The 24,278-nt window shown below is 39.1% G+C and overlaps 1 protein-coding gene across 3 annotated transcripts in view; it reads left to right on the plus strand.

The window, feature by feature from the left end:
* The window catches only part of sema3h (sema domain, immunoglobulin domain (Ig), short basic domain, secreted, (semaphorin) 3H), an 89,097-nt gene extending 65,181 nt beyond the window's left edge, over positions 1-23,916 (plus strand). For 2 of the 3 annotated variants that reach the window (XM_051949772.1, XM_022206318.2), the window contains 10 exons: positions 5,394-5,463; positions 12,975-13,119; positions 13,337-13,426; positions 13,607-13,736; positions 13,820-13,908; positions 15,609-15,650; positions 16,219-16,376; positions 16,797-16,858; positions 18,406-18,548; positions 18,961-23,916. In XM_051949772.1, the coding sequence (XP_051805732.1) occupies positions 5,394-5,463; positions 12,975-13,119; positions 13,337-13,426; positions 13,607-13,736; positions 13,820-13,908; positions 15,609-15,650; positions 16,219-16,376; positions 16,797-16,858; positions 18,406-18,548; positions 18,961-19,431 (1,400 nt within the window). In that variant the 3' untranslated portion in view covers positions 19,432-23,916. The remainder of the gene's footprint in view (positions 1-5,393; positions 5,464-12,974; positions 13,120-13,336; positions 13,427-13,606; positions 13,737-13,819; positions 13,909-15,608; positions 15,651-16,218; positions 16,377-16,796; positions 16,859-18,405; positions 18,549-18,960) is intronic. The other variant, XM_022206319.2, reaches the window with a different exon arrangement.
* Positions 23,917-24,278: the final 362 nt, after the last annotated feature.

A 24,278-nucleotide genomic window follows, 5' to 3' on the forward strand; every position in this document is an offset into this window, starting at 1 on the left:
TATGTGGCCTCCTTTTCGTCTTTAAAACATAACACTGTTAAACACAGGAAATTTAGATGTCTTTGTCCCTTGCCAGCCCTTGTCTCCTGTCCAGGATTTCAAGGGAGCATTACAAAAGATAGGGGCACTGTATTGCTGCACAAGGAGACTACTTTGAAGGGAGAACGTAAATCACATACTGTTTGGATTTTTGTAAGCATTCTGCTTTTGATCGTGTACAACTATTTATCCCACAACAGCTGTTAGTTTCCAGCAGCTGCAAATATACTATCTACAAATAAACATGTAAAACGAACATCTTTCGAAATTTTCCTTGGAAGAACATGCCCCAGGACCCCAGTAATTATGGCAGGTTTCCTCTGTCAGCACAGTGTTCTCACCTTTTTTACACATTTACTTGTTTGAATTGCTGCCTTAAAGTTTGTACCTCTCAAGTAGTTTGGTTTTTGACTAAATACCTGCAAAACTAAGCCACCGCACTTGATGTTTTAGTGTTTATTAGCACGTTAGCATGCTAGACATTATACCTGCTACTCATTAGCGTTTACAACAAGTTAACATGCTAATGTAGCTGAAAACACTTCTGCTTTTCAACCTTACGTGACTCTTCATTTGAATCAAATGCACATGTTTTTCTACTGTAACGCATTCCACAAATGTCTGGCTGAACCGTCTGCAGCTTGCTTGCCTTTTTCTTTGATCCTCACCTGTGCACATAAGGGTTTATTTACCATTCCACAGCTCAAACATGTGTAATGCAGACAAACATCCTCAACATTTGGCCATTTACGTGGCCAAATATGGTCTGTCCACCTCTGGATAAGCAGAGGTCCAACACCCATTCTTTGTGCCCTTACAAATGGGTTGTATTCATTCTTTGTCCTATATGATCACAATATAGTTCCCACCAAGTGAAAACAGAACGTGTCTGTCATGAGAAATAGGTTCCACCCAGGCTGCCTACATGGCCAAAAAACTCTGCAGGTTTAGATATAAATCTTCTGATGGCTTTCTTCTGACTAGGGCTCATCCTTTTCTTTAAAAACACTTTAGATAAAAGCGTGGAATGTACAGCATATACATCATCCAGAGAAATAAGAACAAATGACATTAAAAAAAAAGCTTTTTGACAAGTCTGAGACACACACACAAAAAGAAAATAAAGAGATGATAATGGTTTTGATAAGTGAGAGGAGTTGAAAACAAGCTGGAAATGATCGGAAAGAAGTAGGAAAAAGGATATGTAAAGGAGCAGTGGAGGACAAAAAGAAAACTTGTAATTTTTTTTTATTCTTCAAAGCATAAGGAGCAGAAAAGAAGCAATGAAGAGAATTTGACAATGAAGGAGTGATATATTGTGGGATTGAAGGAGTGAGCAATGTGTACACTGCAGGCTGTGGACTACCCATTGTCCTCTATGCTCTGCTGTGAGGGTCCTGCTGGTTATATGAGTGTCTATATGTATGAGTGTGTGGGTACATGCATGTTTTTGCAATGTGTGTGGCAAGTGTGAGTGTGTGTAGTCGTGATGAGATGAGATTAGCGTTCCTGCAGTTCCACATAGGCCGCCTGAAGCAGCAGGAACGACAGGAATGTGTGAACAGCGATACACTTCACCGTATCCATCACCACAACATCTCAGCTAGAGAAAGACAGGAGATTTCTTAAACCCTCATTTCTAACCTTTTATTGCTGCAAACTCTTTGTGTCTCAACATCAACCTCTTCGTTTTTGTAGAGTTTCTGAAACTTTTAAAGCCAAACTTACCCAAGAAGCAGAGTCAAGTCAAGTATTTATAGATTTTCACAGCACGCCGCACAGAAAAACAAAGGGCTGCGTTCTCGACGGAATGATAAAACATTTCCGGCTCTTATTCAAGACAAAAGTGCAAAACAGAAAACTTTTCATTTGTGGTGATTTAAATAAACTGGGAAAACCGAGGTCTAGACGGAGCTGTGACAGCAGATGACTGAATTATACAACCATGAGCAACACTGGAAATATTCACAACTGTCATAAACATTATGTTTTAAAAAATCGTTTTTTATACACAGTAGAACAGCTCTAAAAATCATTCCCGTTTGCCAGAGATGAACCAGTGGCATCTGACATGTCAAAAAATGTTTAAAATTTTATAGTGTGATTAAGGGATTAATCAATTATCAGCCATGCTGATTGTCGATGTTGATATTTGGTATTTTTTCAATTGTCTGTATTGGTATTTTTATTTACAGATAGCTGCCAAATAACTTAAATGCACTACTTTTGCTCTGATGGAGAAGGTTCTCTCGCTCCCTATTGGTCACGGGTCATAAATAACAGCCAATCACTGAAAGTGATTGTTTACACAGAGAAACAGATGAGCACATCTGCAGAGTGGAGCAGCTCCAGTGAATTACCAGAGTTGAATTTTGAAGATTGGGTACTAGATGTTGGTAAAGTTGCTAAAGAAAACACCACAATAATTCACTTATTCATGTCAGTGAAGCCTTTTTTGTTGATGGTGCTAGGCTTAGACTATCATTGAGAGATTTCCATAAATCTTCTGCAGCTAATGTTACCTGGAGTACTGCAACGTCTTTCTAAAGTCATAATAATTTGAACAATTTGCTTTAACTGACTGGCACATCCATCTCACAGAGTCCCAACAAAAAGCGTATACAACATGTATGTCTGTTCTAAATATCACTTAGCAGTTTTTCATGAATGACAAGAATAGATATCAGTATTGGCCCTTAGAAAAAAACAAAAAACTAAAATATATCACATTTTTCCTAGTGTGATTACAGAGACAGGTGACAAATTAAAGGAAAAACATTTATAAAGTGTCTTAGTTTGGTGTTGAGCTGCCAGAAAAGCTTCAGTGCTTCTTGGTATTGATTCCTCAAGCTTCTGAACTCTAATGTAGAGATGGACATCATTCTTCCAAAAAATATATTTACTGTTTTTATGATTGTAGTAAAAAATGCTGTCCAACACCATAATCTCACATAGTTCTTCAACTGGATTGAGATCTGGTGAATGTGAATGCTATAGCAGTGAAATTTAATAGGAATGACTGGATTTTTAGGCTACTTTTAATCAAGAATTTCACACTTTCACAATATCCTGTCGGACTTTCTTGTTAACCAACTTAGTTATCGTATGTGTGTCAAATTGTCAGCTGAATTTGAGTTCATAAATTTCTTGAACACTTTATTAAACAATATTTTCTGAGGCATTTTTACTCTTATGCTTCTTTGATTGTGGCAGTGAAGAAAGACAAGAAATGTGAAGAAAGAGCAGAGAAAGTAAATGAACTGTTTATTTAGAAGGAGACTTTTTTCAGTTTCGATTGGCCTAAGGTCTTACTTTTGTTTGTTTTTAGGAAGACTGTTGTCTTCTTTTTTGGTTTTTGGTCTCCTGACTTGTCATTTATTGTGATTGTACCACTGACGATCTCTTCAGTAATAGTTTCATCGATCTGCGACTTCATTCGTCTCAATTGCAATTTGGGGTTTCAAAAATAACAGCAATTAACCATGGACAGAAACTATAATTTTTTCTCTGAATATCAATTATATTGTTTCATTATCAAAATTTGTTGTAACCTATTTTGTTATGTTGAACCCACACTGAAGCTGAGGAGTTGCATAATTAAATCAAAATAGTTATATGCTCATCAAAGTCACAGAAACTCTGCAGGATCCCTTCAAATAAACATTTGTGTGGCATACTGTTTCACAGTAAATACATTTTTTCCACTGTGATTAATTCTGACCCACAATCCATGGTTATCTTGTTCAAATTCAAAGTTCAAACACTAGAGTAACATTTACAAAAGACATAATTTCACCAGAGTGTAGTCAGATTTCTGTTGGTGGTGACTGAGTTATCAAGACAGACAGATGAAAAGAGCAAAAATCTACACTCCACCTGATTGCGCTACATGAGGGATCACAGTTGGAACAACGCCTGAGTGAGAAAATGCTGCGATCCGCTGTGTTTGAAATGAAGAGTGAGGACTGAGGCGTGGTGTTAGCTTGTGTGACAGCAGGTGTTGTTCTCCTGCGGCGGACTCAATGCTCAGCTCTCCCACTGCGGCTGGTTATTAATGGCTACAGATTCATTGCAAGCAGCCAGTCAGCCAGTCAGCCATCCTGCCAGCACGCCCGACACTATTAGTCACACAGTCAGACTGATAGATACACGCACTCAGATACACACAGCCATGGACATAATGAATATAAAGTACTGAGCACAAACACACTGGCAAATGCACTCTCATGAACATTGCTCACATGCAGTCCTAAACAAAAGTTTACATCAACAGTCCGAAGTGTTCGATGACTCTTATAACTCTTAATTTTCTGTGATGGAATGAAAAAAGCACATGCATCTTTGCCACAAAAAACGATCATGCATTTTGGTTCTTAATAGATTTATTATTGGTCTTGTGGGAAATCTTACAAAATACTCAGTCAAAAATATACATACAGGAAAGCAATGTCAAAACAGCCGTGGAACTTAATACTGCCACCGCCATGCTTGATACCTTCTCTTCTCCAAACACATTTCTTCTCAATTTTTGTTCCATCAGACCACAGAACTTCCCTCCAGAAGGCTTTTTCTTTGTCCAGGTGGTCAGCAGCAAACCTTAGTGGAGCTTTAAGACTCTCCATTCAGAGGAAGAACTTCCTTCTTCATGAAGCCTCTTAACTCATGTTGATGTAAAACACTGTGGACACTGACAACTGTGTTCCAGCAGCTTATCATTCATTGCAGACCTGCTTTTTGGTGATTCTTGGTTGACTTTTGACCACCATGACCAGTTGTCTCTCAGCAGCAGGTGATAGTTAGTGTTTTCTCCCTGATGGTGGCAGTGACACAACTGTACCGTGAACTTTACATGTATAAAAAATTGCTTGCACGGATGATTTTGGGATCTGAAGCTGCTTTGAAATGGCTCCAAGTGACTTTCTAACTTAAGTCAACAATTACCATCTTCAGATCTCACAAAAAGTTAAGAGGCCATGGCACTAAGACTGTCTACATCAGATTTTGTCATATTTCCTAAAGACCTATATTCAATTTACAATATAACTAAAATGCATGATAGATTTTTGTTTCAAAGACTCCATCACAAAACATTACGAGTTATAGGAGTCACTGAAACCTCAAAACTGAAAATGTGATACATGGTCTTTGTACGGGTGTGTAAACTTTTTCACTACTGCATGTACAGTTTACACTAAACAGTATAACACTAAAATCAAACCTCTCCAGTAACTGAAACACTGTTGTAATTTTTACAGTGGTAGACTAATATTTGACTTCTGTTTTTCTTCCCCCTCTCTGTCATATCTCCCATCTCTCCCATCTTTCCTCGTGTTGTCTGGATGTTCTCTATCCAGAGGATATCTTCATCCTTCATGGGAAAGACAAGAAGAACCCTCTCATCTACGGCCTGTTTACCACTTCAAGGTATGTGCCTCTGTAAAGCAGAAGTCATGGGAGTAGAAAAACTTAAAATAGTGCTTTGTAAACCGTGTGCCTTTGTTTACTGAAAATGTCAGGATGGTCATGACTGTTTTGTCCTTGGTTTATTTTGAAATGAAATCACTTTTTTTTTTGCTAGGTGTACAAAGTGACACTTCATGTACAGTTGGCACTACTGGACTTTTGTGGCCTCCATAGAAAGTGAAATGAAAAAGTTAAATAGTTAACTCTCTAGATTCCAAATGTTTAAGAAAACTGCAAAAATGAAACCATTTATTAGAGCCAGTAAAATCAGTAGGAATTACTGGATTTTTGACAACTGAGATGGGCTTTGGATAATGAAATAATAAGTAATAAATAAGTATAAATAAGTATAAAATTAAGACATGTCTTCAAAATTGCTTTGTTCTAAAAATTTCATTGAAAAATTAACCAAAAATAAACCATTTGATCTCACCAGATTCTGTTAAAATAAATAAATAAATAAATAAATAAATAAATAAATAAAAATCTGCATTCCCAGGTGCAGCCTGGAAGTCATTTGAGACTTGACCTTGACTATCGATCATGTGGTGAAAATTTAGGGACTTTTCGGCTGAACTGCAGGCTGTGTTTACACACTCACACACTACACTCACTATCCATTTTACGTCACTGTGCCACTGAACCGCGGGTGTGATGTTGCATGGCGTTTGTTTTCCACGGGGCCTGCGTCCACCCACGTTCAGGGAGCAGACCTGGCCAATCCATGATGAGCTCCTCTGGACATGACCAAACCATCTGAGGCGTTTCCGTCTAAGGGCAACAACCAAGTCATCAATGCCGAGCCTCAGGCGGAGTTCCTGGTTGTTGATGTTATCAGTAGGTTTTATGGCACACATCCAGGGGAGCATAACCCTCTCATTTCTTAGGAGCTAATCCAGATCTGTTTGTTTCAAAGGCCAGCACTCACACGCATAAAACATTGCTCCCCTGACACAACTGCAGTAAACTCTGCCACGTGTGCGTAAGGATAGACTCTTGGAACCAAGTATCAGCAGCAGCTCCTGGAACTTTCCCCACGCAGCCCTGATTCTAGTTACAGTGACAGCCTCACAGCCACCACCTGCAGACATGTTGTCTCCTAGATAGCAGAAGGAGTCTACGACAGCAAGCTGTTGGTCGTCAGCAGCGACAGAGACCATAGGTCTACCATCGATGGGACGTGTGGATCCTAAGCATCTGCTGCACTTGAAGGAGGGATTTGTAGTTAACCTCCCAAGGATACCGCTGCATTTCTTGTGAATCCAGTGTGAGCAGCCAGTGCAGAGAATAGTCAGATAAAAGTCAATTTTATTGTCAACTCTGCCACATGTACAGGACATACAGTGGTGACCAAAACTTTAGACCAAAGTACAAAACTGAATGTTATTGCATCAAACTATTCCATGCAATCTTGACATATTTACTGTGAATTACCATGATGCTGCCACCTCTATGTTTCACTGTGCCACGCAAGTTTCTTGGATTGAGAGCCTCTCCTGCCTTTCTCCTAATGTACACTGTGCCATCTGATGCTCTCATGTTGTACTTGTAGAGGTGGCAGCATCATGATGTGGGGTGCATGTCAGCAAGCAAGGTGGGCTTATACATTGAGTTGAGGCATCATGAAGACAGAGCAGAACATTCACATCTTGGAGAAGTCGATGTTACCGAGTATGAAGAAGCTATTAGGGCATCAGTGAGGCATTTTCCAGCATGATAACAACCTGAAGCATTCGGCCAAAAGACCAAGTAGTGGCTGAGCAAGATGAAGTTTAAAGTTTTGGAGTGGCAACCACAGTCTTCAGACTTGAAACCCATTGAAAACCTGTGGGAAATCCTTAATCACTATCAAGTCCACTCATTCAAAATGAAGAAGAGCTGTGGGAAGACTGACAGTCAACCTGGTCAAAAAATTACTGGAGACATCTGCAGAAAACTGGTAGTCCATGCCTCGCAGGCTGCAAGAAGTCATCAAGCAGAAGGGATACCCTACAAAATATTGACATGACTACATTATTGGTAGTTGTTAAATAAAAATGTGGTTTGAGCTCAATTTAGGACTAATTTTCTTTACATATTGAAGCACAAACAAAACGGTCATAAGTTTAGACGACCAGGAATTTAGAAAACATTTTCTTTCTCTTTAGTTATGTGTAAAAAAAATCAATTGTGATGTAAATAAATGTGAATTTGAATGGGTAATTCACAGTAAATATGTCAAGATTGTATGAAATAGTTTGATGCAATAACATTCAGTTTTTCACTTTGGTCTAAAGTTTTGGCCACCACTGTAGACAGGATAGAAATGCCATTTCTCTCAGACCCCGGTGCAAATGTGCAAGTCACAGTAGGAAAAACAAAAAAGACAAAGACACTAAGAAACAAGACACTAAGAAACTGTAGTGTTTCGAGCCCTCATTTTTTAATATGAACACGTGTGGACCTTTTTTCAATTAGTCTATGATAAAGAATTTTTTGGTAGTTTATGGCATTGTAGCTTTGTTTTGCTGCACAAAAGACATTTTGGAGTTGTCGCTACTTTTATAACCACAGCTGTACTGTTTCCATTGGGCTTTATATTGCCTTAAATAATGAGCCCACAGCCTAACCAAGTACTCAGAGTTCAGTGGGTTAATATCTAGAAATACTGTTGTAAATTAAACCACAGATGACAGCAAAAATGATTTTGAGCTTTTAGTTAGTGAGCGTTTCCACCGCTGACCACGTATTTCAAAATCCATTACAGAAGAATGAAATCTTTAAGTAAAAATAATTGTGGACAATAAAATGAATATAACATATATGTATTTTTCAACAATTCCAAGTTATCCATAATACAGAAGCATCTTTTTATGTTTTATATAATAATCATATGTTATCATATCATAATATAGAAAACTAACTACCACTCAGTAACTTAGTGTCTGATTGTATCTGAGCGGCTCAGCTTCTGTGTCATGTTTTATTATGTTTATACATGACAGGAGTCAGTCAGTTGAGCGTCTGTGACAGGACGTGGATGCTTCATGTCACACTGTAATGTGTTGCACACAGATGTTGATGTCACACACTGAGATTTACACACACCCTGCAGCAACTTCTGTCACTGCGACTCATGAATGAAACATCATCATTCATACTGACAACATGGAGCTCATGTGAGGCTTCATCATCATATCATCATCATCATCAGTGTGACACCGCCTGTGTGTGACACATTGGTCATGACTTGACGTATTATGTTTTTTCACACACAAACAAACACTGAAATTAACTTGCAGGAAGACATAGTGCAAAAATTACAATTGACTTATATTATAGAGGGCAAAGAAGAGCAACAGAATGCATTAATACTTAACTTGCTCGCATGCAAGTAGGACACAGTTATTATAGAGAGCAATCTTTTTCTGCCTCATACAGCAGGCAAACATGAATTATGTGAAGCAAATCAGATCATTAAAGACAGATAGACATTGAAATGCTGATTTTTAAAGGGGCAGACTCTCATGAACAGTGACCCAGATATCAGGTGAATAAATACAATATACACACAGAAAAATAGCCACCGTCTGCAAAAAGTGAGAGGAAAAAGTGAGGAAAAATCCAGAGAGAAAAAAAATGAGCGAGCAAGAAGCCAACTAAAAATGCCTGCCTTTTCTCATTTTCTCCAAGTGACTAAAAGCACCACATGTTCTGAGAATAACACAGTGTCTGAGCTCGACGCCAGAGCTCTACAGTAGCAGCACAAGTATGACAGCATTTGGCTCGGCAGAGCAGGGAGTTGGTCTGTTTCTTTGGGTTTTTGGAAAGTGTCTGGAATCTCAGTGGGGAACGGACAGAAATCCAAAGCATCACCCAGGGTGGGGTCCTCAACCACAGAACTGCAGAGTGCAAAAAAGGTCATTCCTTCTGAATGGAAACTTGTCTCCACGGTACAGTCATGACTGCACACACACGCAGGTTTTTGTCTGCAGATGAAGTTGAGCGTGTAAACCGCAGATCTGTCATCTGCTTTCTGCTTTCATTATGTTGTTTTCCATTCAAATTTAGACTTTCTTAATGTAAGCGTCTGTTTATCTCATGCAACAGCAGATTAGATTAGATTTTTGGCACGTTGATATTGTGGAGAACTTAGTATTTATTCATTTTTGAGTTACTTCCACTGTGAGCCTTGTTGTCACATTGACCACGTTTTCTTATTTACTATAAATGCTTCATTAGGTTTGATACAGATATAGAAATACAGCTTGGTGTCTTGCATTTGGCTATAATTCTCATCTACATCTATCCATGTCCTGCAATAGACCTGGAAAGAGTCTTTCTAATATCTGATCCATCTTTGCAGTCTTCTGCAGATATGTTCAGATATCCAAGTGAATTTTATTTGTAAAGCACATTTAAAACAACATAAATTAGACCAAAGTGCTGTATAAATATAAATAGCAACCTATAGGACATAAACAGAAAGCCTATAAAGACAAATCTGAATAAAACACAGTGAAATAGAGAAAAAAATGTAAAGTAAAAACAAGAAGTCAGAGGGTCAAGTTACTTGGATGGAATACCATCTACAGCAGTAACTTAAAAGTTTCTAACATCTTTACAGTTTTTACATAAAAAAGTCAAACTGTTCCTCACATTAGGTGCAGCTGCTGCAAAGCCACTCTTTTTGTCTTGTAACATCTAAGAACATCTGGTTGGTCAACCTCAGCAGTCCATTGAGTTCTGCTTAATGAGGAGATGCCAGCCCATTTAAAACCTTAAAAACTAACAATAAAATCTCAAAATCAATTTTGAAATGGACAGAAAGACAGTAGCGAGTGGCCAGTACTGGTGATGTGTGATCCAGTCTTCCTCACATGTAAGAGGGGCATCTGGTCCTGTGACTTCTGGTCATAAACTTTCTCTTAATGAGAAATTAACATAGAAGTTTTCTGGATATATACCTAAAGTATACATTTTGGCTTGGAGAGGCGCTTTCAATTTAACTACTTGTGAAATTGTTTGAAGAACTGTTTCCCAAAACCTTTGTATTTTTGGACATTCCCAAACACAGTGAATCAGAATTCCTTTTCCTTCTGAGCACTTGATGCAGGTATCAGGAACGTCGGGGGACCAACGGTTCAATTTCACTGGTGCGATATAGGTTCTCATTAATCACTTATGTTGTAATAACTTCAATCTGGTATTAATAGTTTGTTTCTGGGCTCTTATACATGCTGCCTCCCATTCAGAGTTCCATATGTTCTCCTGTATATGTGATTGCCATGCTTCCAGCCTATCAGTGGTGAACTCTTTATCATGACACTTCAAGGCCTCATAAAAAAAAAAACCTGCTTCTGTCCTTTTAAATTTGAAATAATGACATTTTCAATATGTGATAATGGTGGTGTAGTCATTACATGTTATGTTTGTTTTAATGTTCTAAATGATTTGACGTCAACCTCTCATCTGACTTCCCCTCTGGGGCCTCTGACCTTTCACAGCCTCCCTCCCTGAACAAGAACATCCACCTAAACATATGCGTCACCCATATAAACTGGAGGAAACCACCCAAACTCATAATAACATGGGCCTTCTTGTTTTTTTAAGGTTATTTTTTGTTTTTTTTCACCCCTGCTAAGCAGTGACAGGAAATGTGGGAAAACAGAGCAGGAGAAAACCAGGAATCAAACTGAGGACTCAGTGATTTAAGGCATTTGTGCCCATGTGGCATGTATGTTCCCAAACCACTCAGCTATCTGGTTGCACAAATTGCTGCAATCTTTAAATTAGACATGCTGTGCTAAACGTCCTCCACAACTCATTATGTTAACTGCAGTGGATGGGATGGGATGTTGTGGTGGGAACTGTTTCGCAATTCTGTTCAGAGAAGACTCAAATGCACGATACTGGAGGCAGGTTGCAAAATACAGAATTAAAGCTGAGGGGTTTACTGTGAAGCAAGCTTAAGATGGCTAAGCTTTCTTTGCGTTAGCTGGCTTGAGAAAACCCAAAACCCCAAACACAGAAAACTGGTATCCTGACAGTGATTTTTAACTTTAACCACCAGGTTTTCTTCATCAGACTCTGTGCAAATTTACAATAAAGGAGGCATTTTGTGCATCATTTACTTCCACAAAAACTTCAGTCAAGAGAAGCAGGTTTTCTAATGGAAAGCTATGAAGAATATAAACAAATTTATTCTGCTAAAAAGGCGCTGTTAATGCAAAAGATTTAAGCAAGGAACTTTGGTAGAATTTTACCACTCAGTGCAGTCTTAATGCAGCTGCTTACCTCTAACGGTTTTAACCTTCATACATTTAAACATGATATTCCAGAAGTGCATTTAGGTCTTAAACTGTACCATAATGAGGAATACATGGAAATCACTGTAGTTTTGACCAAATCAGAGTGAAATTAATGTTATTTATTTTCATCCATCCATTCTCTATACACCGCTTAATTAGGGTCGTGGGGGGTGCTGGACTCTATCCCAGCTGACTCGGGTGAAGGCAGGGGACACCCTGGACAGGTCGCCAGTCTGTCGCAGGGCTGTTATTTATTTAATATTCTCTATGATAAATACCATCAGACTGATCTGTTTCCTAATTTCTAGCTTTATTAGCTGCAGTTTCAGCAGTCTAAATATTGATATTTACGCATTTTTTACACCACCAGCTGAATGCATGTAAGTTCCTATGGCAACACGATGCATACAGTTTGCCTGCTCAACTTCATTCAGTGGCATCACTAATGTACAGATCAGCAGGTTTGCAGATAAAACGTGTTCTCTAAGCTGAGAGTCTAGTAAAAGAGTCTAAGCCGAACTCCCTCTGGTGCAGCTTAGCTCGACAGCATCTGTTGCCATGGTGATCTAGCCAGGTTAAAAAGAGCCACCTTCATGACAATGAAGATTCCAGCTTTAGGCTCAACATATCCCACGAGCCCATTCATGTCGTTTTGTAGTACACCCCTTCAGGCTGAAGCAGAATCCAAGGTAGAGACACGCAGTAAAACAAACCAGGGAACCAAAAAGTTGCTGGAAAACTGGCAAATGAGTGTCTAAACTGCTGGACTAATCAGGAAAGGGGTTTGGAAAAGGGTTGGTTGTGGAGCTGGGCAGGTGAGGTGGGTGTGACCGGCAGGAGACCTTTGGTGGGTGGAAGAAGTGACGCAAAGAATAACTTGAACTGACTAAATGTCAGAATAAGTTCATATAAAAACCCAAAAGCTGTGACTGGAAAAAGCACATTCATTCATCCAACTTGGGGTTGGAGATCATTCAGTGAATTGATGCATTCAAGCTGAAAAGCCACAATGAGTCACAGCTCTTCATACATGACATTTTCTTATTTAATTTACTGCTCAAAGACCACTGCCACTCATTAAGGTCAATGTAGGTGTGCTCAGCTTATGTTTTGCACAGTGGAAGAATAATGGTTGGAAAGATTGATCTGACAAAGCTCTCCTTGTTTTCTGTTGATCCTCAGTGATATCCTGAACGGTTCAGCCGTGTGCGTTTATCGAATGGAGGATGTTGTTCGAGCTTTCAAAGGGAACTTCCTGCACAAAGAGGGACCTCAGTATAAATGGGCAGAGTTCACAGGGAAGGTGCCATATCCACGGCCAGGAACTGTAAGTTATTATTACAAATTTTCGCCTTAAGGCAAAGTTTTTATGTTCTGAATCAGTAAATACCCCATAAAAAATGAGGTTGCAGTCATACAAATGCAAATAAATCACGTAACCCCCCCCAAAATAACACAAAAGTCAGTGAAATGGGGAAATCTACCAAATCTGCATGTTAAATTTCACCACGTTATCCCTTTCTGTATCTCTGTTTCCCTCTCAGTGTCCCAGCAGCACATATGGAAGCTACAGCTCGACCAGAGAATATCCCGATGACGTCATTTTCTTCAGCAGGACTCACCCACTTCTGCAGGTTCAGCTCATATTTCACTGCACAAAATTACAGCAATTTAATTTAATTAGCTGTCGAGTATTTTTTTCTCCATTTTTTTTTGCCAAAATCCTAAGTGAGATTAAGAAATTAAATTAGCCGACAGGACGTATAAATGATTAACAACAGGACTGGCTGAGCAAACACTCATTTTTAATTCAGGAGAATGTGCTGCCGCTGGGAGAGCGCCCCCTCCTGGTCAGAGTGGGAGTTCACTACAAGTTTAGCAAACTGTTGGTGGACAGGGTGGAGGCTGTGGATGGCACATATGACGTCCTGTTCATCGGCACAGGTAAATTGTGTGCCGTGTGGACCTTCTTTGAATGTGTGTGGTGAATTTGATCAAACTTAGAAAAATAATGTGTGCTATTTCAGACTCGGGACTCGTTCTCAAAGCCATCCATCTGCCCAGAGAACACGGTCAGAGTCAGGAGGTCACTCTGGAGCAGCTGCAGGTCTTTCAGGTACAAGAAACTGCAAATCAGCTTGTTGTTTTCCTGATTTTTTTAATGCATTTCTTCCATGGATTTTTGCAGTTTTAAAAATTCAACAGTGAACTCTCCAAACTAGATCCAATCGTGCAAACTTAATCCTACACAGGCTTTTCATATCATCCTGCACGAGAAGAATGAATGCAGACGTAATGTGATGAATTCCATATCTGTTCAGACCACATGGAAATGAATGGAACCCATTGACTTAAACACTGCAGCATGAATCACTGACACTGTGGAAACTGTGAGCAAAAAGCTGGAGGTTGTGTGATTTTTGCCAGACGCGGCAGATGCTATGTGAAATGCACAAAAAACACAGTTTAATCCAGCGTGATGAAAGTCCTAATCATGCTGTTTATTGTGTTTATATTACTGTAGTACCATTGTTCTCCTGGGAACTGTGTATATTTTTATAAATGAAGTGCTGTACGCAAAGTTAGTGTCAGAGTGTAAATAAAACATTGTTGACCACAGCTGATCATATTCACGTCAGTCCAAAATGAATTCCACTTGAGGCGCAAATTCAAAATACAAAAAGAACTGTGTTGACCCAGGCTGATCTGGTTTAGACAGTTTTGTGTGGCTGTAGGCAGTTTGCTGTTTCTGCTGTAGCATCACATTGCGCTCAAGAGACACAGGGTCATGTTAAACACTCCACATTTGCATAAAGTTTAGGTCTCATGAAACCTGATCCGACACCTCATGAAACTTTTAAACGAACTCTTGTTTTTCTGTCATGAAGATAGATTCAGCATTTTATTTCTTGCCTCAAATGTTTTCAGAAACACATTTCGCTGAACAGTTTTCGCGGTAAAAGCGAGCTGCCATATTAGTCCGGTTTAAAATCCAGTATCGTCCAATCAGATACAGCCAACATATAGGCGCATGAATTGAAGTAGGAAGAAGAAAACCTTTTGTTGTTGTTGCATTCAGGATAAAACGAGATGAGGAGTGCCACTCCTGCTTAAAAAACGCATGTTATGATAGTAGGAATCATGAAGTACATCATAAAAACACAGGGTTTAAGGAACTGAGGAAAAGCTGCTATCATAAATTACACATGCAGTGGAGAAGTACCAGATGAAATAAAACAAATTAAAATAAAATAAAACTCAATAAAATAAAATAAAACTATGAGTAGTATTTTTTTTTAAATATAGGTAGATAAAGGACAAAATAGAAGTCAAAATTCATAACAACTGAATAAGAAAATAATTTTAAAAAAACTGACAATTAACAACAATTTTTATAGAGACATTAATAAATAAAACCAATTCTACATATAGTAATATTTTAAAATATCTATCAATTCAACAAAAAGCAAGGCTTTAATGGTAGATCTTGAGTTGTCCTTCAAAAATATAAACACTTTCTGCTGCCCTCAAGTCTAAGAGATGTGGGTTTTTGTTCTGACTTGTGGTTTAATTGAAAAGCCACCACCAGAAGGGACTGTAAATATATCACAGGAGGGGCTGTAAATATGTAATTTTAACACGAAAAGGCAAAAATCCTGCACATATATCATCATACTGCTGAGTGAAAGCCGATCAAATGTCCAGTATCCATCTATCCATCTATCCATCCATCCATCCATCCATCCATCTATCTATCTTCTCTGTTTGTCTCATTATGAACTCAGTGTTTCTCCGTTGTCTCTTCTCTCCTCATAGCACAAGTCACCGGTGACAGCCATGACACTCTCAAAGAAGAAGGTAACAGATCAGAGACATGCAAACTCACTTTCAAAACTTCCAAAACTCCCTCACATCCGCTGCACAGACACACACACACACACACACACACACACACACACACACACACACACTCACACACTATCACACTTATCACTCATCTCCCCACCTAGCGTCTCCAAGGACGACTTCATCACCAGTTGCTATGGTTACCCCGTCGGTGGAATAATGACGAGATGCCACACACACACACACACGCGCACACACACACACACACACACACACACATGCACACACACACACAGTGCACCTTGCATTATTAAAATAGTCTGGGATTCATGAAGGAGAAAAAAACACACAGCTCGTTCACACAGCCAGACATGCACATCAAGATTATAAAAAGCAAGAATCACCACATTTCTGTATCCCACACACAAACATTGTTACTGTGTGACTCACAGTCTGTTTTTTTGCAAAACTTAATGCCCCTTTTTTTCCTCTCTTTGCCGTCCCCGTCCTCGACTCTACCTCCCTTCCAACCATTACTTTCTGCTCCATCTCGTCTTCTACCCTACGCCTCTTCCTCCAGCAGTGGTTGTTTGTGGGCTCCAGGGAGGGTGTGTCCCAGCTGGCCCTGTACCAGTGTGAACTGTACGGTCAGGCCTGCGCTGAGTGCTGCCTGGCCAGAGATCCCTACTGCACATGGGATGGACATGCTTGTAGCCCCTACATGCCCACAGTCCGCAGGTGACGACATTTCACCTCTTTATCCACTAATGTAATGACAAAATTTTGCACAAGTTGATTTTTGTTTTCACTAGAGGAACAAATGTGAAATCAATTTTCTCAAATCAGATTTAAACCACATAGTCTGAAATGTGGCTGACATTACACCCCAACTCTGATCCTTCTGATTACATTTTAAGCATTCGTTTCACTCGCTTAAGGCTTTGTTCCATAGCAAAGAATTACAACTTGCCATGAAACTGATGGTGTTTTTGGTGACATCCTGACCTTTCTGGTTCTGATTTCTTCAGCAAATTGGTTCTGCCAAGTGATTTCTCAGTTTTTAGTTTGACTTTTCTCTTAGTGCCATCCTCAGGACCAACTTTACACACTCAGTTGTAAGTAAAATCTGCTTTTTTTCTGTACTGTTCGTCTTTGCAGGAGGAACGCTCGCCATTTGGGTGAGGATGAGGATCCATTGACTCAGTGTGTCAGACAGGGAGGTGAGGAGATTATTCCATAATCATGTTCAACATGTATGCTTTACTGTTTTTCTCAGTCACTTTGGTGTATTTCTCGAGAATCCTCGTTATTTGCAAAACAATATGTGCATTTTTCAAAACAATTTGTACAAATAGCAAAATACTATGGCTTGCCTGCAAAAGCCAGTCTCTTGCTCAGAATCCTCAGTTCCTCTCTCAGAAATATCTGTGCCAAAAAACATGTTAGTGCCATCAGAAGACCAGTCCTTGTGTCATTGTGTATGGATAAGACAGTCAAATTGCTTAGTCATGTCATTATAACAGTGTACTGTGGATGGATGTTCTGATGTAAACTATGGCTAAAAATTTGATGACAGCTATTGTTTGATTTATGTCATTGTAGACTGACATTGGACAGATTTCACAGATTGGATATCTGATGGTTGGACAAAAATAAATTAATATTCTGATATGTCATAGCCTAACAATAGCTGTAAGAAAGGGTGTTGATATTTAGCTAGTTTTGGTAGTTAGCATGTTTCAGACTCACTGTTACCCTCAGATTTTCTTTCCTCCTGTCCTGTGCTCAAGCTTGACCATGCACTGGACACACTGGAATACTGTTTTCAGAATCAATCCCAGCTGCTTTGTTTGTTTCCCATGTAAATTTATTTACTCTGCATTGACATATAATAGACAGCGAGTCAATGAGAAGATTTTGCCAAATCAGACAAAAAGTGTGTTAGATTAGAAATGCTTACTCTATATTTAACAATGCTTAAGCTACAGTAAATTCAATCAATCCGTTTCAAGCTTTGTGTGTTGTAGATATGCCTCATAATTGTATGGTTAGTTATAATATATATACATATATATATATATATATATATATATATATATATATGTATAATATATATACATATATATATATATATATATATATATATATAGTAAGAACAATTTGCAACGGAATCCAAGTCAGTTCTGTTTATATGATCCAGTATAAGATTTTTTCATCACAAGACAGTATAAGAATTCAGAAAAACAGTCAAATGGAAAATTTTCGAATTGGAAATGCTCTATATGAATATATATATATATATATATATATATATATAAAATGAGGTATATAGCCAATTTGAAATTGAATAGAATAAATAAAGACAGACAGAATGACAAGTACAGTGATTACAAAAAATCTGTGCAAAAACAAAAAGCAAACAAAAATAAAATGTGTGCGATAATAACTGCTCCTTATACAAATTTTGTGTTTGTGTTTTGTGTTTGAGGTGTCGTGCACAGTGCCTGAATATTTTTGTCCACCTCTTTTTTGACAGTATTTTCAACAATTTGTCTTACTTTTTTCTTGTACATATACATTTTATGCAGTTATCTCTTATTTTCTGTAAATATATGCTTTGCACTGTTCTTATTCTTTACACTTTTGTAATCGTGTAAGCTATTTGTGCTGTAAAAGGATACAATTTTGTTGTACTTTTCTTATGACAATAAAAGCGTTTGTATTTTCATCGTATAAGCTGTCTCATCTTTCCTTGAATGTATTTAAGCCGGGCTGCAGGTGGAGGCAGAGCAGAGAGTGATGATGGTTGCGGAGGGTAACAGCACCTACCTGGAGTGTTTACCTCGATCCAGACACGCCGCAGTCACCTGGTACAAGCAGGCTGGAGAGAACAGCCCTGAACTCAACCAGGTACACACACATTTTGTGATTTTGTTTATCTTCCCTGTACTTGTTTCCAAACCTTTCGCCACCAGTTTATTTAGTATAAAAATGCCAAACATCCCACCTGTGCATCTGTAACTGAACAAGCCAAAAAAATCCAAAAAAGATGCTATAATAAATCAGCTCAAATAAAAAAAAATATTTAACTGTCCAGATACAGATTTTCAAACCCCAAATGAGCTAAAACAGCTTAAACTGATGAAAAAATTGCAAAGCAAATAGACACAAAAGTTGGATAATAGACCCAAAAATGTCAGGAGCAACTAACAGTAGCAATTTAACTACTAATTAATATCTTAAAGGAATGTTAGTTAAAATAATCTAATTATCCAGACTGTCAAATGTAAACATACTTCGTGTTCTGTCTTTCTCTCTCTAGGTGGTAACAGGTGACCAGCTGGTGGTGATCGAACGAGGTGTCCTGATTCGTCGAGCCGAGCTGTCCCACGGCGGCGTCTACCACTGCCAGGTGGAGGAGCACGGCTACCACTGGACCGCCGTCACCGTTCGCCTCGCCGTCTGGAGCCCCTCAGCCAATCGTCTCCTGGCCTCCTGGTCTGGCTCATCCTATCAGAGCACTGGGACGCAGCCGTGGTACGAGGACGTGATGGCGCTGATCCACCCGGCGAACCTTGGCCAGCACTGCAAGGCTCTGGGATACCGCCCGCCACGCAACCACCGTCGCCATGGTGGCATCATGCTGGCGCCAGTCAAAGAGAAAGAGAGGGGGGAGAGGCACAAGCATGGGGGAGGAAGAGGAGGAGGTGGTGGAGGAGGAGGAGGAGGAGGAAGAGCAGCAGGGAGGAAGAGCAGGAGCAAGCCCCAGCAGAGGGCGCCGAGGAGCGCCTGAACGAGCTAATGATAGCTGACTTTAACACACATGCACACACTTAACTTATACACTGACACACAGACATACACACTGTATGTACAGAGACATGCGCATGCACTTATCTACAGAAATGTCATCCTTTCATTATAGTGACAAATGTTCAAGCTAAGCTACACATAAATAACTGAAGTGCGAAACAGCAAAGACTGTTCAGGCAACAAGTGACTCTGTAAATAAAAAGTAGGAAACTTTAGGTTGCATGAATGAAGGACGAGCGTCAGTTTGGCAGACTGTCGTGACAAAGGACATTTGAGTGGGTTTTTTGGAGCTGAAACCTCAACAGAAAAGAAAAAGAATGAAAAGAAAGTTGAAATTCAGCACATCCTCTGAATTGATTGCTGCCTCAAAGGTTCATAATTTTGGCTTTGCATGTTTTTCCCCATTACTTTCCAATCACACACACTCGCAATTACTCTCCGAAACAGAACAGATGTTTTTAGATTGATTTTCTTCCTTCAGGGTGAAAAAAATGGTTTTCTTTTTTTTTCATATCATTATGCGGAAACACTGAAGAGATGCTGAAAATCACGTTATTGTGGCTGCAGGAGGCATTTTTAAAAACTTTTTGAGTTTATATTTCTAGGACACTCTGTTTTCGAGACATACTTTATGGATGAGTTTTGTGGTTGGAAGGTGAAAAGTATGAAGAAGCAAAACATCTTTGTGCCACACTGTCATAGATTTGTTTTTCACATGACAACGGAAACCAACAAAAATGGCACCAAACAGAAACAAGATGGAATATTGTCTGTGATTGAAGGTCAGACAGTGTAAAAATTAATATGCATTGGAAAATAATCAGCAGTGATTGATATTTAAAGGGATATTACATCCAAAACCTTAGTTAATAGCTTTTAATTCTGCACCAGCTAATAATTAGGTTGTGAGTAGCAGTACATAGCACTGATGAGTCATAGATTTTTACCGCGTAATGGAAACGTAACACAAATCTTCAAACAGTTCACCTTCAGTGAGAGCTGAGCTTTGCTGGCTTCTAGGTGGGGTCCGACCACCAGATGACTGACTGAGACCACAGAGATGAAAAGGTGGAGAAAAAGCTCCAGCTTTGATGAGGTTGCAAATCAACTTTCCCACGACTTCAGTGGTTTTGTTCTGCTGGACATGTTTCCATTATGTTCTCCTCAGTTCTTGGTTCTGCAGGTTGAGCTGGCACTGATTTTGTGCCACGACGTAGAAAACTGCTTGGTATAAGTGTGGGAACAGAAGGTGGAGATCAGAAAACAACCCAAAAAAAGCTCAAATCCTATTTTGAGTGTTGGCTTGGTTTTTTAGGAGTCACATGTACACGCTGTGTAGATTTAGGTAAGAAATACACAACCATTCAAAAGTTTGGGGCCACTTAGAAATGTCCTTATTTTTAAAAGAAAAGCAGTTTTTTTCGGTGAGGATAACATTAAATGAATCAGAAATACAGTCTAGACCTTGTTAATGTGGTAAATGACTGTTCTAGCCGGAAACGGCTGATTTTTAATGGAATATCTCCATAGGGGTACAGAGGAACATTTCCAGCAACCATCACTCCTGTGTTCTAATGCTACATTGTGTTAAGTAATTGCATTGAAAGGCTAATTGATGATTAGAAAACCCTTGTGCAATTATATTAGCACATGAATAAAGGGAGTTTTCATGGTATGCATGAATTGCCTGGGTGCCCTCAAACCTCTGAACGGTAGTGTAAATCCAAAAAACAACTTCACTTTCATAAATGATTGTATTTTGAAAGAATGCAATGACTCCAATTTCATAATTCGGCAAAAACAGAAGACTTTTTTTAACTGGTAGTATTTCAAATTATATTTCCAGCAAGTAAACAGTGACATTTCTGAAGCCCTGGATCTGTCTCACAAAAAACAAACTCTATTAAGACGCATCTAAATGATTTTCCAGAAATGTGTGGTATCACTGAACAAGGAAATGAAGAGGACTGAACTATGAACCAAACTGGACTCTGTACAGACCCTGCATGTTTCTGAAACTAGGACCACTTTGAGTGAATTCTGGACCAACACAAGAAAAAAAAAGGAAAAAAGAAAAAGTGGAGTATTATATAGCTGGTTCTGCAGCTCCAGCTGGTAACAGCATCTGACTGAAGCATGAAGCAGGCCCAGTGTATTATAAAGACGCCTTTATTACACCAAGTTGGAACCGGAGAAAGCGCTAAACGGAATTGGCGTCATGCGGACTCATGCCTCGAGTGGCTTTAGTGACTTTGCGAGGCAGTAAATTGTGTTCTTAAAGTTAAAGTGTTGAACCGACGCAGCTTCTTCCTCCTCGAAGAAGCTCTCAGCGGTATTTATTAGTTTTCATCCGGAGTGCTTGTTTCGGAAATTTGCAACAACAGAAAACCATCAGGTGTCAAAAAACGGATGCTTATTTGATGTGTTTGTTGGTCTGTGTTTGTGTGTGTCCAGTTGTTTCCATTTGTATATTTTATGTGTTTTTTTAAAACGTATTTATTGGTAAAAACCCAATAGCATTTAGTTGAAGTGAGCAGAAACTAAAAGTGTGTTTAAAATTTCTGTTTTCCAGCAAATACAAACCAGATGCTCTGACTTCAGACTGTTGTGTTCGGCTTACATTGCATTGGAGATAAACCTATCAACCTAACATGGGAGGACGAAGTGTGACCCAAACAGACTAAATTGAAACTTAACTTTGATTTGTGTGGTAAACTGTATTGATTTACATGCATGGTTAAGTCCAATAACAACATATTTTCATTTGTTTGATTGAATCCGACACTAATAATGCTGCAGTCTGTAATATATTCCATGTTGTTTCCTGCAGGATCCCCATGTTCTTTCACTCGTCTTGTTGTATGTATTTCTGTATATGTATGTGTTTTTACAGTCTGTGTGTCCTCATGTGTGTTTGACATTAGTGGGATCAGAGTGAAAGTAGCTCAAACAAAGGTTCAGAGGCCGAGCCAGTAAATCTGCCAAACGGGGAGCTCAGCAGTGGATCCAAGACACTTTTGATGCCGTAAGAAAAATAAACCAGAGCAACTGAAAGCTCAGAGAGAAAATTAAAATGGGCTTGGCTTCTTGGTTTCTCTGCCTTAGCCACATGAAAGAGCCTGGCTGCTTCTGAGCATGTGTTTGTGTAGAAACACAAAGAAAGAAAGCCTTTCGAAGGGAATGTGTGACTCTTGATTGTGTTGAGGCTGTGTAAGTGTTGTAGGGCCACTTTTGAAAAATTAAAGCACGTGTGGGTGAATGTGAAACTGGCAGAACAACCCAAATGAAATCAGCATTTGGCCCATTTTCACAATATACGTTATTATTATGGCCGTCTCCAAGGAAGCTTTTGTTGTACACTGGCATATTTAAACACTACAGGGTTTTTATCTATATTAAAAAACGGATGTAATAAAATGTGATCGCTTTATTTTAACCAAGATAAACGGACACTATGTCCATCTTTTATTTACTGTCACTACTTGTGAAATTAGATTTTCAGCCAGCAAGGGCGACACCTCTGGTTTGAAAAGGACATCCAATTGTATAGAAGTCTATGAGAAAACAACCCAATGTCTCACTTCATTTGTGACCTCAGTAAACATTTTTCTGATGTGTTTGTGGTGTCAGTTGCTACTTTTATGATTTTTGGAACACAGCATGATACTAATTTTGTAAATTTTGGTCCCATTTGCTAACATATCACAGTTGTATAGCATCCTCATGTTGTCTGATCAGATCTACCCGTTGTTCATAACATCCAGTTTCAAAAGTCCAAGATGGCGATGGCCAGTTTTCAAACCCAATATGACAATTGCTACGTCCATCTTTTATATCTGTCACTACTTCTGAAATTAGAGGGTGTTCATATGAACTTTTCTTGTAAACATGGTGCACACAACTCCATTTAAAGGCATCAACAGATGAAGTTAGATGTAGATGCAGCCTTCACAGTGTGCTAGTGAGTTGAGATGCAGCAAAAGTGCAAACAAAATTTAATTCTGCTGCTTCTTTTAGGCCTCCAACTTTCTGTTCTGACCTAAAAAAAAACACCAGCTTCGATTTCAATTGGACTCCTCTGCCGGCTCACTCTAACAAGCATACATCCGATCGACCGACCTGAAAATATGAGCATAATTGTGCTTGTGTTGACCCTGCCTTCAGGGATATTGTGTGTATATGAAAGTGTAACTCGTGTATATTTGTCAGATCCGAGCGTCGGCACAGGCAGCAGGCAGAACTCTGAGCAGACATTTTTGCGGAGCACCAGTTTAAACATTTAGCCCCTCAAAGACGTGGAGCTGCTCCTCGTTCATTACAATGGCCTCGTGTGTTTCACTGTATTTACATCTTGGTGCCAGCGTTCGTCTCTTGTGATTTTCCAGAAGCATTTCTCTGCAAACTGTCATCCAGTGAGACTCTGTTTTCTTTGTGTAAATATGTATAAAGGTCTGCTTTGAAATGAGCCTGTTGTGTTGTTTTAAGGCATATATTCCAATTCACAACTGGACACAAAACACACTCACATATAGGAGACTAGACTGTGAAGCAAAAAACATATTAGGGTGTTTCTGTTAGGCCAAATTTAGCCAACTTCTCAACTTTTTTCTTGCAGGTATACAGAGTATGCTGTTTTTACCAATCAGTAGTAATCTCAAGTAGCTTTAGTACCTATTTAATGGTCCAAAGATGTATTTTTTTTCCACCGATGCAGATAAATGCACATGTTGCATCAAGTCTAAGAGGGTTGACTATAAAAATGTCAGATTTTGGAGAAACACAACATTTTCTCCATTCCATGTACACTGTCTTTGCTCCAAAACAGCA

Source organism: Acanthochromis polyacanthus, chromosome 6 (assembly GCF_021347895.1).
Source record: "Acanthochromis polyacanthus isolate Apoly-LR-REF ecotype Palm Island chromosome 6, KAUST_Apoly_ChrSc, whole genome shotgun sequence".
Classification (NCBI taxonomy): domain Eukaryota; kingdom Metazoa; phylum Chordata; class Actinopteri; family Pomacentridae; genus Acanthochromis; species Acanthochromis polyacanthus.